Source organism: Pyxicephalus adspersus, chromosome Z, assembly GCF_032062135.1.
Source record: "Pyxicephalus adspersus chromosome Z, UCB_Pads_2.0, whole genome shotgun sequence".
NCBI classification, from domain to species: domain Eukaryota; kingdom Metazoa; phylum Chordata; class Amphibia; order Anura; family Pyxicephalidae; genus Pyxicephalus; species Pyxicephalus adspersus.
The window spans coordinates 60,154,224-60,172,877 of NC_092871.1; the positions used below are offsets into that span (position 1 = coordinate 60,154,224).

General features: G+C 38.3%; 2 protein-coding genes across 6 annotated transcripts in view; one reads left to right on the top strand and one right to left on the bottom strand.

Moving 5' to 3' along the window:
- CERCAM (cerebral endothelial cell adhesion molecule) overlaps window positions 1-18,654 on the top strand; it is a 461,142-nt gene that overhangs the window by 109,092 nt on the left and 333,396 nt on the right. The gene's annotated exons all lie outside the window — the stretch shown is intronic.
- SH2D3C (SH2 domain containing 3C) overlaps window positions 1-18,654 on the bottom strand; it is an 85,380-nt gene that overhangs the window by 26,932 nt on the left and 39,794 nt on the right. For 3 of the 5 annotated variants that reach the window (XM_072431365.1, XM_072431369.1, XM_072431367.1), the window contains one exon: window positions 8,295-8,334. In XM_072431365.1, the coding sequence (XP_072287466.1) occupies window positions 8,295-8,334 (40 nt within the window). Of the gene's footprint in view, window positions 1-672; window positions 4,070-8,294; window positions 8,335-13,154; window positions 17,847-18,654 lie in introns of those variants that run through there. The other 2 variants (XM_072431370.1, XM_072431368.1) reach the window with 2 other exon arrangements.

An 18,654-nucleotide genomic window follows, 5' to 3' on the forward strand; every position in this document is an offset into this window, starting at 1 on the left:
TAAACCCAGAAAGTTCTCTACATATAACATGGGTGATATCATGAACCCATTATGCTCAAGTCCAATGTATCTCTCTGGATGATGTCATATAACTTAGTCATCATCTGTGTTATTCCACATTTTCCCCACCAGCAGCAAAAGTGCTATGCTTCCATGTAAAGCATAGTTAGCCCTTGCAACCAATCAGATATTGCCTCCATTAGTTTAGAGCAGTCATAACAATGAAATATCAATTTGGATTGGTTGTTATACCCTATTGCACTTGGTTGCATGATTCAAGTCTACATGTAACATGAATGTTCACAAACGCTTTCAACAACCTCCAAGAATACCAACTAGTCAGTGAAATGTGCTATCAACCTGTCAGATTAGACACATGACAACCACCAACCAAAGCTAGGGAACAAAAATCATTTTTGCAAACCCCCTTAAGATAAAGTTGCCCATAACTATATGTCATAAATGGCATATAAACATATTCCTAAATAAGATGGAAATCAATGCCAAGCAAAGTGCTGTATCTCATAGTAACCAGCTTTCAAGTTATGCTAGGCTTGAGGACTAAATTTGATTGGTTGACATGGATTACTGCACTTTATAGATGACTTGATTGCCTTAATAAAGATAGGGGATATTAGTGAACATTTAACATGTCTGCACAGAGTTTCTTACCTGCACCTGCATAAAGGAGCCCCGGTAAAAGCAGCATGCAGCTGCTGATAGGGCGCTCCATAAACTGCACCTTTCAGTCATTGTAAAAGCAAATCCTCCATCCAAATATACAGATAAACTCCAAATCCTGCAGACTTTCCCTGTCCAAGATCCTCTCCTGGTCTGTGGCTGTGAGCTGCTGTAACGTCTGTGCCAAGCCGCCCGTACAGCTGATGTTGCCTACTGGTGCTGATGCTGCTGCTGGATTGCAGGCTGATGGTCCATGCATTACCTCATTGCTTGTCAGAGGAGCATCATGGGAGGAGCTTGGTTTCTTACACAAATTTACTCTCCCCCACCTACCACCCTGCTCTTATCTCCCAATTCCCTTTTTGCTTCTTGGGGATCACACCTTACCTTTTCCTGAGTTTTGGAAGAAAAGGAGGACTGCTTACAGTCTGTAAATGAATAGGATTCTGTTGGGTGGGGGCAGGGTAGGAATTTAAAGGGGATTGGGGAGAACCTAATGATGCTGTCCAGGTTACATAATGGTAGCCAAGGGCTTAAAACAATCTCAGCCGATTCCTTGCTCTTAGATTTGTGTCAATATGTATTATAAACATGTAATCTTCTGGTTGAGCATAATTTTGTACTTACTTGTCTGTGCCAACACAATCATTTAGAAGACTAATATTTATGTATTATGCTACTGATAGCGTTTCCACAAACATGATCCTGGTGTCAGTATGTCCCTGCTAACACCTTGCGTGCTGTGTAAGAGCAGCACTGATTGAGTCTCTGAGGACATGTTTTTGGTTGTGTTTTTTGGCTTTGATTTCCTATATGTATTTAAAACATTATTTTGCTGATTATATCATTTAGTAGGCAAGTCTTGGTGACATAGGTTTCAGTTATTGTACAAATATTCTAATATTCTTTTCTGCAATATTATTGGTAATGTACAGGAGAGGCATATCATCATATTTGGCTTATTAAAAATAATATGTTTATGTACATAGAATGCAGCTAAAGGAAAGGTAAAGGAGATCAACAGAACTGACATACAACACAGGATAAAAATTGTATTTTATGAAAAAAACAAACAATTGTTTTATACATAATACTCATGGTACACTGCCTTGGCATAGATATACCTCCCCACTTAGATTTCTATAAAGAGGTGTACACTTGTGAAACATGGGTGTCTAAATAGTGCTGAATATTGGATGTAGTTTAAAAGAATACAGTTAGGTAAACTGAGTCTCTGGACAGTATCTACTGTATACATTTTCTGCTGTCATTGACAGGGCCCCTAATCCAGATCTCAGTCAATTATCCCCATGTCAGACCTCCAGTTTAGAACTCAGTGACAGACCCCGAAAGTGTCATACTTCTGTGATAAAACCCTTAGTGTAAGACTACAGGGGCAGACCTTAGTGATGGGCTCTATAGTGTCAGACCTCAGTAACAGTAAAAGAACTCCATTTGAGACCTCAATCATAGACCCCAATAAAATGGACTCCTAGATCAGAGCTCAGGGGCAGACTCCTGGAACAGAGCTCAGTGACAGGCTCCTGGATCAAAGCCAGACTGATTGATGAACCACTGGATCATTTCCAGTGACAGTAATCTGATATCTACCCATTGTCTGTACAGGGTTTTGCTGAATCAGAAATGACGGAGTATAAATCTGTAATGTGGGGGTCAGAGAAGGGGAGTTAAACAATGAGCATAAATACACTAAGAATACAATTACAACATAAACAGAAGGACAGTTGACTTGAATTAATCATTTTCACAAACTAAAAAGCTTTTATACAAAGCCACTCGATCGCAGTAGGTTCACTTAAAAGGAGTTTGGACTGATGCTTACCCCATGCTTAGCAGATTTGCTGGACAGATGATTTGGCAAAGATAAAGCTATTGACAAGCATGTCCCTCTTGGCACTAATTTCTTGACAGACGCTTCCTGGAAGCTGCAGACAGACACATGACCAGAATGTGTCTTTTGAAAGCACCATTTTTGATCCTGAAAAGGTTTTCTAAGTACAAACCACTCACTTGAAACAACCAGACTGCACAGAAACTGCTGCATTTTACATTGATCCTGAGGATTAATTGAACCAACCAGATTGTACTGGGACTGCTTTATTTTACTAAATTTCTTTTAGCTAGATTCATTATTTTCACATAGTATAATGTGTAAATAGTTATTTAGCAATAATATGGCTGATGGATCCACCCCAATCCTTTTTGGACAGTGGTGGGACATACTGCAAGATATACAAGAAGTGAATTAGTGAGTCAATTCATCATCTGAAATATTGGTTCTTACACTTTTTTTTACTAATTTTTGGGTGGTGAATCCAGAAATAACCCGTTTTTTTCTACCACATCCAGTTTTTACAATACAGGGTAGCCTCCATTTTTGTCAAAAAACATACCAATTTTACATATAATGAAAAAATAATGAAATACCTTGAATGTACTGTTTATTTTCTTTTGTTCTTACAAAGGTTCTATTTTCACTCCATGACTTTTTTTACAGTAAAACATTTGAAAATTTATCGGGTGTTCAGTGTTAGGACAATCCCGCCAGATGCTCCAACAACAGTCACCCATCATATGTACATCCCATCTACCCTGATACCGTCCTTCCATGACCTTCAAATCTTGGTCGAATCGTTCACCTTGCTCATCACTGACTTCACCAAGGTTTTCTAGGAAGTTAGAAACGTGGCTATGCAGAAATGGCACCTTGATGCTCATATTGCAACCAAGAATTTTGTAGCTCTCCAAGAGTTTCTGGACAATTTCTGTGTAATTATTTGCTCGTGTGTTTCCAAGAAAGTCCTTGGCAATGGCTTTGAAATATAACCAAGCATTCTTTTCGATTTCTGACATTGTCCTGATGAAATGTTCATCTTTGATGAGCTGCCGAATCTGTGGTCCATCAAACACCCTGGCCTTTAGTTTTTCAAATGATAGGCTAGGAAATGCCAAAATTAGGTACTTGAAACAGTTTCCTTCAGTTGGCAAGGCTTTAATGAACTGCTTTATCAGACCCAGTTTTATGTGCAGAGGCGGTAATAAAATTTTCTTTCTATCAACAAGTGGCTCATGTAGAATGTTTAGATCACCTGGTTTTAGGGTAGATCTTGGAGGCCAATTCCTTTCCACCCAATGCCTCTCAAGCTCTGCTGTCCCACATGCACAAATAACAGGGATACTTGGTGTATCCGCGTTGCTGACCAAGAATCCGAAATCGACTTTGCGATCCGAAATCGGAAGCTGTCGCGCAATTCAGCAACATGATGAGCCCGCGACCGGAGCTGCGCATCCCCGGCAGCTTTACACTGGCGTGCTTGCATTAAAAGTCACTGTTACCCTAAAAAAGCATTCTTTCTAATGGCACACATATTACCCTTTCCACCCTTGATAGGGCAAAATTGCATATTGGTTTGGTAAGTATTTTTTGAGTGCAATATTTGTTGGGCCGTTTTTGAACTATTTTGGCTTTACATGGAAGACATTTGTACTCAATACTTGTGAAAAAATGACACATTGCTGAAGAATTGCTAAACTACTGAAACTGGCATTACAAACCAGGCACAAAAACATTGCAACAACAGATGAAACTAACAATGAGGATTACAAAGTCACATCAATCCATAACATCCAAGCACTTGATGACACCCCCCGCAAACCAGTCTAGTTAAATAATATTAATGAAACTGCATATGTATTTATATGCATTTAAATGTATTTTGACATATATACACACACGTGAAATCACTAAATGTTTTTTTAAACCACCTTTGACAATAATCCTTTTTTCAATTATTTGATTTCTATCAAGACAAAACTACAATGACATTTTAATTGGATCACAAATGCTTGGTGAGAATTTTTTACAATTCATACTATTGTGAGATGACATATTATGAAGTGTTTACTAGTATATATACAGCTTGATCGCAATTAGTTTGCAGTGTTGCAAAGCAAACCAAAAAGTATAAAAACCGTGCAACAAATGTAACAATAAATTAAATATTTTATGAATAAGTACAATGTAACTTAAAAAGTAGCACTTACCCAAAAGAAGATGAAGCATTAAAGATTCTAATTGACCTGTAATGGACTGTAGATACACACAGAACAGACAGCAGGTGTGCGCTAATTGCTATGATCTCACCATTGACAGTTTACCAGATCCTCCTTAATCGCGCATCTGAAATCTAATCGCCTTAATTGGTGGATTCGCGACCCCTATTGCTCATTATTATCAAAGCAGGAATCCGGCTGTCAGTGAAGGCGCGTGTACGCGCGCACTCGGCTCCGGACCGCGGGAAACCGGCTCGCTGGAAGCGCGACTGTGCGTGCGTCCAGCGTACGCGCATTTATTGATGAATCAGGGCCAATGACTCTCTTTATGTCTGCATATTCTTCACAAACAGAAACGGAATGGCCGATTTGGGCTGATCAAAATACATTTCCATTGTAAAAGAGGACACACTTTAAGCTCAGCTTTGAGCTATCGATGAATAGTCGCCATTCAGTTGAGTTATAGATTGGAATTCCCTATTCCACCATTATACCAGGTATGTTATGTCAATACACCAATCCACTGTCAGTTCTAAAGTACTGCAGAAATGCAATTTCTCTGGTTCGAAAGTACAATATCTTAGTTCCTTTTTCAAGTAAATTTTTCTCACGCAGTCTTGATGCTAGGAGTTCTGAAGCTTTCTTCGATAGTCCCAAATCACGTGCACAATCACTAATCTCATGCTGATCAAATCCATTACGAACAGAGACCTCTTTAATTTCAAACTCTTCATCATTGCTGTGACCTAGTTCATCACCATAATCATGAAAACAGGCACTGGCATTTCATCTGAATCATCTATGTTACATTTATTTTTCTTGTTTTATCCTGAAGTTTTCACTATGCAAAAGTAACAGTCACTGAAATGATCTCCTGGCTCTCTCCAAACCATAGGTATACCAAATGTCGTCTTATCACGTGTTCCCTTTGTCCACATCCGTAAACCTTCTACACACTGTTTACACACCTTATTAGGGGCCCAAGACTTATCTTGATCCCCAAGTTTAACTTTGAAATATGCCAAATATGCTTGCTCTACAAATGTGCTGATGTTTGCCCTTTTACAGGGAATGGTGAAACTGCCACAGATATAACAAAATGAATCAGGGTTGTTTAGGCACTTACTACGAGAAAGAGCAGAGCCAGACATGATCTGAAAGAAAAGAAATACGTGTAATGTGTAAGTAGAAAAATAAATTGTGCTTATTTACTACGTAGAGCAACCACAACCTCTGACCACTCCGTCTTTATACAAATCCACGTTAAAGTAATTGCATTTTTATAAAAAGCCTAACGTGATAGAAGAAAAGTACTGTACTTTCAGAATCAGCATACCTATTTTAGTGTACATAAGCTTAAAAATTGAAGTCAACAAAAAATTTGTTCAAAATTGTTCCCCAGTGTAATACATAAAAACTATTTTCCCTTTACAAAATTTTGAAGTGCTTATGCCCAGTAACTCGAACAGTTCATTTAGATGCAGAATTACACCAGACATCATATTGAATATTACCCTCAGGCAACAAGCCAAGAAAATGAGAAATTTTCAACTGGTCACAGTAGAAAGTTTAAAACACAGTACACATGTAACACATTTAATAGAACAATATCAACAGTGAATATTAATAACAGAGATAATTTTTTTGCTGCCCTGGATCAGAATTTAGGCAAAAATGGGGTGTAAATGTTACCCTTACAATTACAGAATGCAGGTATTATAAGTAACATTTCAAATACAAATCATTCCAATCTCTAACCCAGCTTTGGATCTCTATCTATACAGACCTTAATTCAACACTGATAAGACAATCACCTTTGGTGTATGGACCTCCAGCTCAGCAGCAATCCTTTTAGCCGACTCACTGATTACTACTTTAATCTTTTAGGAAAACACATTTCACAATCAGATTCTAGATCTTAAACTTGACCTATACAATAAATTAGCATCTAATCATTCCATATCCCCTCCTATTGTCTGGTACTTTCTTTCTTGTTTTCTGGTGCTTTCTTGTTTAACCAAAAAAAAAAAAAAAATAATAATAAATCAGCCATTGGTTACAGGGATTTTCCAAAGTTTTCAAACCACATGACTTGGAAGCTGACCCTTGCGTGGTTCTCAGAAGCCATGGTCAAAGTGAGATATTTGGATACATGCTTTGTTACAGTTATTTACAACCACATCCTCACAAACACCCAGCAAGAAGCCCAGCTAATGAATGATTCTCAATGTTTCCTTAGAAGCAAAGTGGGTGACCCAGTTTATGAGTGGGGGAAGAGATCAAAGTTTGTTTGCAATTGGAGATTTCTGGATTTCTGGAGTACCTGCAGCAAAAATATACAAATGACGCTGTTCGGATCAACTGCCTATTAATTTGCATAGAAAGCCAAACTATGTAATTGATATAAGGTAGGGGGAAAAAAGATGAATTTCATTCTTTTTGTAATTTTAATGTGCAGAGTTTGCAAAAGTGACACAGCAAGCTCAAAACAACAACCTTTCACCATGACATCTGGTTCTTCAATACTCTGATAAAGTTATCATTCAAAAACAATAATTAACTCATTAGAGGTCATTTACTAGAAGGGAAAAAGCAAATGTATTTGTAAAAACAGACTTTACAGACTTATCACATCAGATTTTCCTGCCAGGATATCTTCCATATGTTGATTGTGTGCGTTCCCAGGATAAATTGGCCCCAAACCTTTTAGCTAGCTTGAAATCACCTGAACCGAGTCATGATATAATGTATATGGTGCACCTACCAACTCTGAAAACAGAAAAGCTGTTCAATCCCTCTGTACTTGAGAAGACATTGGGCTCCATTTATAAAACAGGGAATCTGACATTCAACAGTAATAGTGCCCTGTTAAAAGTCAGATATTCAGTGCACCCCCAACAGCTGTAACACATAAATGATTGCACCAATAGTCCACCTTATTCCCTTTACTAACAACCAAAATAATAAATCATTTGTAGTGGTAGCCAAAACACCTTAAAGACAGCTTCGTACAGAAATCCCAGATGTATGCTTTTTACCACCTCCAAAAAAAAGTGAAAGATCCATGAGGTTGTTAGCTGAAATCACGCTACATGACCTGTCTGTCCTGCTTCCCCTTTGAAAAGATGCAAACTGGTGGAATGAATTTCTGCAAGAGTTCAAGTTGGTAACAGATAACAAGATCTTATGACTATGACTGTTGCAAAAAAAACATTATTGTCTTGACTTCCACGTAAAGATGAGCAATTGAGACTCCAACATAACATTATAAAAAGGAGATTATATTAGCTATAGCACTTTGTGAGTACAGTTATACAGCTGTTACATACTTGTAAAATAGGACAGAGAAGGAAGTAGTGAAGTGGAAAATGATTTATGTTTGATTATTATTGGTTTATAAACCTTGCATGCTGCTTTTAGCATTATTGAATACAGACATCAAAGAAAATGTGCAGATGTGATAAGCTGAGAGGTACTTTTTCAACCTGTCATCTTCACCAGTGGAAAGCAGAAAGCATATGGCAACAGTTGGAACTTACCTTCACATACTCGATTCCCATTTCCAAGATACTGCAAGTGCTGTAAGAGAACAAGTAAGGACAAATTTAAGGACAGACACACACATTAGCCTAACTACAGCGGGAGAAAGGGTAACCACAGGGCACATACAGCACCCTATTATAACTGCCCATCCCTTTGTTCACATTAGATATTTCATAGAATAAGGTTGAATTATTGATCGTCTTTTTCCATTTTTTCATCTACTGTTTGATCCTCTGTTAGGCTCATAAATAAAAATCCCTGTGCTGGACACTGGACGTTCAAGTTCTTATCTTGCAGCTCCCCTCATTCTCTATTATCTCTGGTCAATGATCTATGTACCTTGAATTCTCCTGTACAGCATGTGGCTGATGCATGACTTCCAGTCTGGTTGTTGACTGCATTATTGCTTAGTTTGAGGTCAGACTTGATCTGCCTTTCGGAGACTGGTGGCAACTCATTTCCATGGTGCCATTTGTTATGTTCTAGAGATGATTTAGTAAATAGTAATTAAGCCTTAGTAGAACATATAATATTCCTCCTGATAAATAGCAGAACACTTTTTGGTATATGAGGCTTCCTAGGCATTACTTAGACACTGCTGCCACTGACGGATAGTTGCAGGAGTTTTAGTGGGAGATTTGGTGTTGGCACTACAGTGATGCTTACTTTTCTTTTTCCTAAAAGCTCTGAATCAAGTCAGGCAGAGCATTCTTTTCTGACAGGAGGACATCTGGCATCATCTAGCCCTTTCTAGTCTTTTTGTCCCTGGCCTGCCCATTACTCCCTGACTATTTAGTTCTTTCAATTATGGACGCTCAATATCACAAGTGGACACAACCTAAAACGGTCTAAATGCCTAGCAAACCTAATTGTACAGCACCCTGCCTCCCACCAGCCATGGTGTGCCGGCACTCAACAGAGAAGATTGAAGACCCAATGTTCTCATTGCTAGGTAAAAAATAAAGTATGTAATAAAATGGAAAGTATTTTTCCTTTTTTATTACAACAGCATGTTGTTGAAGGCGGAAATAAAAACAAAGGAAGGCAAAATATAAAGCAGATAAAATGTTATCAATAAGTAGTTAAAACTAGTAAGATGACTTTTGTTCTATGGACGAGTATTAGGTTTTTCATGCAGGAAATCTGTAATGTCAATGTTTGCGACTGTACTCTCTCATTTACAGGTATCCTGGAGGAACAGCTCTTCTGGGAGGTGGAAGACATTGTGTTCTCCTTCAGGTTTCCTGACCAGGGTGAATCACTGGTTTTGGAGTAGGGTCAATTGACACGGTGTGACTGGTCCTTGGTACAAGCGCTCCACAGGAAACAGATGCTCCATCCATGTTTTAGGACAATACAAGGCTTCCTCTCTCTTCTCTCTGCATCCTCTTGTGTCAGAGAGAATGAAGCGTACACACATAAAAACACGTATTACCTGACTCCAGACAAATTACATTTTCAAGTTCAGCCTTCTGGAATTAAGATGTGCTGGCTGTGGGTCAGTACTACATTATTGAAATCTCCATTGTCCCTCTCTTAAGTGTAGATTGTATCCCAAATCTCTTTGTTACTCCTTTACATTTGCAAATGATTTAGAATAACCAATTAAATTTTTTTGTCCTACTTGTCATGTCGCTTATAGGACAAAATGGAGGTTTATGACATGTCTGGTACATTGAAAAGTAAATAAAAAGTAGATTTTACATCTTCATCTTTATATTCATACATGTGCATACTTCCTAATTTAGCAAAGGGGGCTAGGAATATATTTCATATAGTAGCAGTTATACAAACCATGAACTACGGATACTGTAAAAGAACATTTATTTGGGTAAGTCCACTGATGCAACATTTTTCATGACTACAAGTCCATTACACTGTATACACACTCTAGATCAGCCTTCTCAACTTTAACATGGGTGAACCCTTGAAATAATTTTCGGGTCTTAGGGAACCCCTTTTATAATTACCACATCCACAGACATCAGTGCAATAGTATGAAGGCTATTGGGAAGAATACCTCTTATTTTGCTGGCCTGTGGAAAGAATGTCTTACAATACAAAAAATTATTGGTGTTTTTTAAACTGACCTGAAGCGCACAAATGGCTCATTGCTCAAGGAACCCCTAGCAATTTCTGGAGGAACCCTTGGGCACTATGGAACCCTGGTTAAGAAACACTAGTCCAGTGATATAGTTACATAGTAAAGTATAGTTACATGTTGAATGAAAAAAGACATAAGTCCATCAAGTTCAACCACTAGGGAAATAAACATATCCCAGATTTAAAACCCTATGCACATAGTTGGTCCAGAGGAATACAAAAAAAATCCCTAGTACAATTTGCTGCAATGGGAAAAAAAAAATCTTCTTGATTCCATGAAACAATCAGATGATCCCTGGACCAACAGTCTATTATATTTAGTTAAAAAACTTTAATACTCAGTAATATTCTGTGCTTCTAGAAACACATCCATTTTTCCTAAAGCAATCTATAGTAGTTGCTGAACTACTTCCTAAGGGAGCTGATTCCACATTTTCACAGACCTTACAATGAAGAATCCCTTCCTTATCCGGAGCTTAAACTTCTTTTCTTCCAAACAAAAGATTGCTCTCTTGTCCTTTGTAAGGATTCTAAAGTGAATAATCGAGAAGAGAGTTCTATTTATTTACCAATTATATATTTATAAAGGGTGACCATATCCCCCCTTAAACATCTCTTCTCAAGGGAGCTCCTCCATTCCTTTTATTAGTTTAGTTGCCCTTCTCTGCACTTTCTCCAATTTCACAATATCCTTTAGCTATTGATATTGCAGCTTGGCATTTCATGCCAAAGAAAACTGTCCTAATAAGGACACTAGAATTATATTTCCGCTTAAAATAATAATTTCAGAACTTAGTTAACACAAATTTAAAATGCTTGCATGCGAGAAGTTATCAAAACCTATTTAGAGTTAACTAGAGGGTTGATATGGAGCTTAGCCATCAGTGATAAAGCTTTCTTTTGGTGACAGGAGCCTTTTTCCTCAAATGAGCCCCCTACACCAACAACATGCAAGAAGCAAGTGTCTTTTCTATTATGGGCTGTTTACTGTCCAATTAGAAATTTGGGTTGTGACCTTGACCAAGCTTTGTGGAGGCCAAGGACCTGTCTGTGGTGTTTGGAAGGATTTTTTTGGATAACAAAATGGCTGCAAAGAATTGCAAAGTCTTTGGAAGGTGAAAGTGCTGAGATATTTATTTTCTAGGTGTTTGCCTGCAGTTTAGCTTTAGTTGTTTTTTTCTTTTACAGAATTTCCACAAAATAACATTGTTTACAACCCATGCATGACAATACAATAATACATTTTGTGAATTAGCCTTTTCACATTACATTTTTCTATGCACTTATATGCATTTGTTTTTTGTAGATTTTTTTAATTATACTACAGTGTAGTATCCATTGTTAAAGTTTAATAATCCAAAATGAAAGTTTCAACTGTAAAACTTAAAAATCACACTAGTCTTCATAGTACAGACGTAAACAGGCTGCCAAAAACACATGGTTCAAAGTCTGTATTTTTCCACAGGGTTATATATACTATAGATAGTTTTGTGCCCTAAGCCTGAAACAAATAAGCTAAAATAAAACTGGACATACCTTTAACATAGCAACCAATCCGATGCCAGATTTTAGATTCAAATCTCCTCTCAAAGACTGACTAATCAAATCTGGGCATTTTAGCAACTTCTTGCAACTAAAGTTAACCCTGCAGCATGGGGGGGGGGGGGGGGTGAAATCATACCATCCATATTAGACCTCTTTGACAAGGGGTTCACGCCCTCCCTATAAATAACCAAATTCCTAACTGAATCCAGATGATGTGAAAGATTTGTTACTGGGAAAAAAGGGAACCCTGAAAAGCAGGGCTATGAAACCATTAAGTAGCTGCTGTGGAATGCAGCAATAAAACAAGGTTTAGACAAGAGTGTATCTAATTATGATTTTTCAGTGAGACCACCACTATGGTTTTTTAATACACATTTTCAACACTATCAAAATGTGTTGAAAAATGTTGATTATTTTTAGACTTTTTGGCACATTCGAACAAGCTTTTGACATTGAAAGTGATCATACTGATAATAAACAGGTTTTTTTTAGCGCCAACATATTAGGGGTTGCAAATGACAGACAAATACAGACAGTTAACCCCCCTAGCGTTCTAATTCTGTCATTTTTTGATGCAAAAAGTGATCCTATTTTTTTTGCGTAGAAATTTTTGTTTATATTGTGGGCCTGTAATTCTTAGGATTAACTCCCGGGTATACCGCTGGAGCGCGGGGATAAGGTAAGAGGGACCCTCAAAGGTACCCCAAGTGAGACTCGGGATTACCGCTTTTTGCAATTTTTTCCACCCCGAGTCACACTCGGGAATACCGCTAGGGTGGTTAAATACCGTGTTTCCCCGAAAATAAGACCGGGTCTAATAATTTTACCTCTGAAAATCACATTAGGGCTTATTTTCAGGGGATGTCCCATTTTTCATGTACAAAAATCTATATTTATTCACATACAAAAATGGGCCAGGGGTGGCAACAAAAACGATGACAGTTACCAGAGGCGTAACTACCGTAGAAATCGCTGAGCCCTCCAGCAAAACTTTTGATTGCCCCCCCAGAAAAAAAAGAGCCCCCACACAATTTAGTATCCCCATTTGTGCCCCCCAATAATATGGTATGTAGGGAATGCATTCCCTACATAATATAGTGCCCTCACATACCGTATATAGTGCCCCCACACAATACAGAACATGCCCACATATGTGAACACACATACATACATTTCAGCATTTGGTTAAAAAAAGTTAAAGTACTCACCACTACTGATACCATACTCTGATCCCGCAATGTGCGTCCCGGCTGCTTCCGCCCTCCTCTTTTGGTATCTCCTTTCAGCCAGGTACTACGTGACCGCAAGAAGCTTGCACAAAGAAGCTGCTGATAGGGCTTATTTTCAGGGTGGGGCTTACATTTTGCCCTTGCATGATTAGCATGCTAGGGTTTATTTTCGGGGTAGGTCTTATCTTACAGTAGGTTAGTTTGAAAAAAGACATAGGTCCATCAAGTTCAACCACAAGGGAAATAAACATCTCCCAGATATAAAACCCTTTAAGACATAGTTGGTCCAGAGGAAGGAAATAAAAACCCTGGTACAATTTGCTTCAACAGGGGAAAAAAATTATTTCCTGATTCCATGAGGCAATCGGATGTTTCTTGGATCAACAGTCTCTGTTATCTTTACTTTAAAGCCTTAATACTCAGTTTTTTTTCTGTGCTTCTAAAAAAGCATCCAGCTTTTTCTTAAAGCAATCCATAGTAGTTGCTAAAACTACTTTCTGAGCCAATTCCACATTTTCACAGACCTTACAGTGAAGAATCCCTTCCTTATCTGGAGCTTAAACTTCTTTTCCTTCAGACGCAAAGAGTGTCCTCTTGTTCTATGTAATGATCTCAAAGCGAATAATTTGGGAAGAGAGTCCTCTATATGGACCATTTATATATATATACAGGGTGATCATATGCCGCCTTAAATGTCTCTTCCCAAGGGAGAATAGATTCAATTCAGCTAATCTCTCCTCATAGCTTAGCTCCTCTATTCCTTTTATTGGTTTAGTTTCCCTTCTCTGCACTCTCTCCAATTCCACAATGTCCTTTTTGTGAACTGGTGCCCAAAACTGGACTGCAAATTCAAGATGTGGTCTGACCAATGCTTTGTACAGGAAAGTACCTTACAAGCTTTAGGTATTGCAGCTTGGTATTGCATGCTGTTATTAAGTTTATGATCTACCAGAACCCCCAGATACTTTTCCATTTCTGACTCCCCCAAATGTATTCCCCCTAGACAGTATGAAGCATAGATGTTGTTAACCCTCAAGTGCACAACTTTACTTTTATCTATATTAAATTTCATTTTCCACTTGGCTGCCAAATCAAACAGTACATCCAGGTCTGCTTGTAGATTATTGACATCCTGTTTGGTCCTAATTCCATATCATAGTTTGGTGTCACCTGCAAACACAGGAATAGTACTTTTGATCCCAAACTCTATATCATTTATAAAGATGTTAAACAGTAAAGGTCCTAAACTAAACCCTGGGGTACACCACTAATAACCTTAGACCATTCAGAGTATGAACCAATAATTACAACTCTCTGGATGCGGTCTTTAGGCCAGTTCTCTATCCATTTACAGATTGACTTTTCTAAACCTATTGACCCTAACCTGCATAATAACCGTCTGTGGGGTAGTAAGTACACTATATCAACTGCTATTCCACTGTCTACTTGTTTACTTACTTCCTAATAAAAAGAGAGTAAAATTTGTTTGACAACTTTGGTCTTTCTTGAAGCCATGCTGACTATCACTTATAATAATATTTTCCAGCAGAAACTCCTCAATGTGGTTCTTTATCAAACTCTCTAGAAGCTTTCCAACTATTGATGTTAAACTAACTGGCCTGTAGTTACCTGGTAATGACTTTGTTTCCTTTTTGAAGATAGGAACCACATTGGCCTTACAGCAATCCATCGGTACCATGTAAGTGACTAAATAGTCTCTATAAATTAGAAATAATGGCTTTGAAAGAACCCAGCTTAGCTCTTTGAGAACATGTGGATGTAATCTATCAGGTCCTGGTGCATTGTCAACCCTAATTTTGCTCAACTGTTTCTCAATCATATTAAATTCTGAGCCATAGTGACTCATTTAAGGCAGTGACATTGCTATTATGAATTTGGACTTGAGCTTTGCCATTTTCCTTTGTGTACACAGAGCTAAAAAAAGTGTAAATCTGTCTATTATCCCCAGTTACCAACCCAGAGACATCCTTTAAGGGGGCTACATGCTCAGATCTGATCGTTTTGCTATTAATATATTTAAAACATTTTTGGGGCTTTTCCTTACTTTTCTTTGCAATCTGTCTTTCATTTTGAGGTTTTTCACATTTTATCTGATTTTTACATTTTTTGTTATATTCTTTATAGTTTTTAAACGATGAAGGTGATCGTTCCTTTATTTTTTTGAAATGCCCTTTTCATGTTCCTTATGGCTTTTTTAACATCAGCTGTGAGCAACATAGGTTTTAATTTTACTCTCCTAAACTTATTACCCATTGGTATAAATTTTTCAGTGTACTTTTGTAGAACAGACTTGAACCATTCCCATTTCTGTTCTGTGTTCTTTGAGGACACGATTATCCCCTAGTCCAAGTCATATAGAGCCGCCCTTCCTAATTTAAAATGTTTTCCATTAAAATTTTATGTTTTTATCTTTCCTGGTTTTGCTTCCTGTTTACAACATATGTTAAATGAAATCGTCCTATAGTCACTGCTACACAGATTCTCTTTTAAATGCTCATTTGTTATAAGCTCTGCATTGTTAGAAAAAAATAGGTCCAGCAGAGTTTCTAGTTTTCATTTTCATTTCTAGTTAGGGCTTCTATAAACTGTACCATGAAATTATCTTGTATTAAAGTCACAAATTTCCTCCCTTTTGCTGTTCCTGTAGTGCCATTACTCCAGTCAATGTCAGGGTAGTTGAAATCTCCCATGACAAACACTTCCACTTTTTGCTGCTTTTTCTATCTGTGCAAGTAGTTGATTCTCTATTTCTTCCTTAGCACTGGGGGATCTATAGCAGACTCCAATCATTAATCCCATCCATAATGCCTCAACTTCATCGCTTGTTCCATCTGCAATTTCTTCTTTCACATTCACTTTTCAGATCACATACAAACAGACACCACTACCCCTTCGTATTAATCTGTCTTTATGAAAGAGAGTATAACCAGAAATATTGACAGCTCAGTCATGTGAAGAACAAAGCCATGATTCAGCTATGCCAACTAAGTCACAACGCTCTTCACTCATTAAGGCTTCCAATTCCCCTATTTTGTTTGCAAGACTTCTAGCATTAGTGAAAAGGTTCTTTAAACCATTGCTGCATTTACCAGCATTGTTTGCCATTTTGTTTCTCAGTACAACTAGTACTGCACAACCCAATGCTTGTTTGTAACATAGGAAGCTCCATACATTTCTCCATAACCCTCCTCCCAACTATTCCCAATTCACTTTCCATTAGTGGCTGACCCCTGACTAACCTTTCTTCCACCTTATTTAACTGTCCCACCCCCCTCTGTCATAGTTCAAATATCCCTCAACCATTCTGCTAAATCTTTTCCCCTAGCACAGCAGACCCCCTTTCATCTAGGTGCAAACCATCTCTGGCATACCCCAATGAAAAGTTAGCCCAGTGCTCTATGAAACCAAACCCTTCCCTTTTACACCAGGACTTAAGCCTGGGTCCTGTCCAGCCCCTCCCAGTAATTTGTCCACTCGGTCCACCACATGCCGAACCCTGGAACCAGGGAGGCAGCAAACCATTCGGTTGAAAGGATCCGGGTTCCTGCATTTCCCTCCCCTACTAGATGGGCTGCTCTCCCAGTTGTTTGGGATAGCAGTAACATCTAGAGTTGCCACCACTGGGTCTACCACCTGCACATCTTCACATAACTTTGCAAATATGTTGGGGTACTCAAACACTGGGCTGGCCTTCCTTTTCTGGGTGCACCTACAACTCCCTCTAACTACAGTAACCCAACTCCCTAATTCCTTTTGTTTTTAAACTCCTGTGTTTCACCAGCCAAGAGTGAGGAAGCTCAAGATGAGTCTGCCAGGAACCTAAATCACCAGTGAATCCTTGACAACGCCCCCTTAGAGGTAAGCAAGGAAAAAAATCTATTTAAAACAAAATTGACAGTCAAGCAGACAAAATCCAACAGTCAAACAGACAACACCCAAATGCAGATTATCAGAAAACTGTGTTTTGTAACTCCATTTGATTCCAAGCAACTTGTTTCACCAGCCAAAAGTGAGAAAGCTCAAGGTGTGTCTGCAAGGAATTTAAATAACAATTTAAAAAAGGATTTTAACAATTGAAAAAATAAAAAAAAAAAGCTATTTAAAACAAAACTGACAGTCAGCAGATGTAACCCAACAGTCAGACACAACACTCAAATGCACAATATCAGAAAACTGTGTTTTGTAACTCCACTTGATTCCAAACAACATGTTTCACCAGCCAAGAGTGAGCAAGCTCAAGATAAATCTGCCAGGAATTTAAATCACCAGTGAAATCCTGACAACTCCCCCTTAGAGGTAAGCAAAAAAAAAAAAAAATATTTAAAACAAAACTGAAAGTCAAGCAGACACAACCGAACAGTCAAACAGGCACAACTTCCAAATGCACAATATCAGAAAACTGTTTTCTAACTCCACTTGATTCCAAGACACTTGTTTCACCAGTCAAGAGTGAGCAAGCTCATGGTGTATCTGCAAGGAACTTAAATCACCAGTGAAACCTTGACTAATCACCCTTAGAGGTCAGCAAGGAAAAAGGAACAAAAGGCTATTTAAAACAAAACCGACAGTCAAGCAGACAGAATCCAACAGTCAAACAGAAAAAAACACCGAAATGCACAATATCAGAAAACTGTGTTTTGTAAATCCATTTTATTCCAAGCCACTGGTTTCACCAGCCAAGAGTGAGCCAGCTCAATATGAGTCTGCCAGTAACTTTAATCACCAGTGAAACCTTGACCAATGCCCCTTGGAGGTCAGCAAGCAAACAGGAAAAAAAAAGCTATTTAAAGCAGTAGCTATTTAAAGCAGCTGTAAAGCAGACACCACCCAACAGTCACACAGACAACTCCCAAGTGCACAACATCAGAAAACTGTTTTCTAACTCCACTCGATTCCAAGCAACTTGTTTCACCAGCCAAGAGTAAGCACTCGATTCCAAGCAACTTGTTTCACCAGCCAAGAGTAAGCAATCTCAAGATAAGTCTGCCAGGAACTTAAATCACCAGTGAATCATTGGCAACCCTTCTTAGAGGTCAGCAAAGAAAAAAAAGCTACTTAAAACAAAACTGACAGTCAAGCAGACACAACCCAAAAGTCAAACAAACAGACAACTCCCCAATGCACAATATCAGAAAACTGTGTTTTCTAACTTCACTTGATTCCAAGCAACTTGTTTCACCAGCCAAGAGTGAGCAAGCTCAAGGTGTGTCTGCAAGGAATTTAAATCACCAGTGAATTCTTGACCACTCCGCCTTATAGGTCAGCAAACAAAAAAGGAAAAAAAGATATTTAAAACAAAACTGACAGTCAAGCAGACGCAACCCAACAGTCAAACAGGCACAACTCCCAAATGCACAATATCAGAAAACTGTTTTCTAACTCCACTTGATTCCAAGGAACTTTTTTTTATCAGCCAAGAGTGAGAAAGCTCAAGGTGTGTCTGCAAGGAATTTAAATC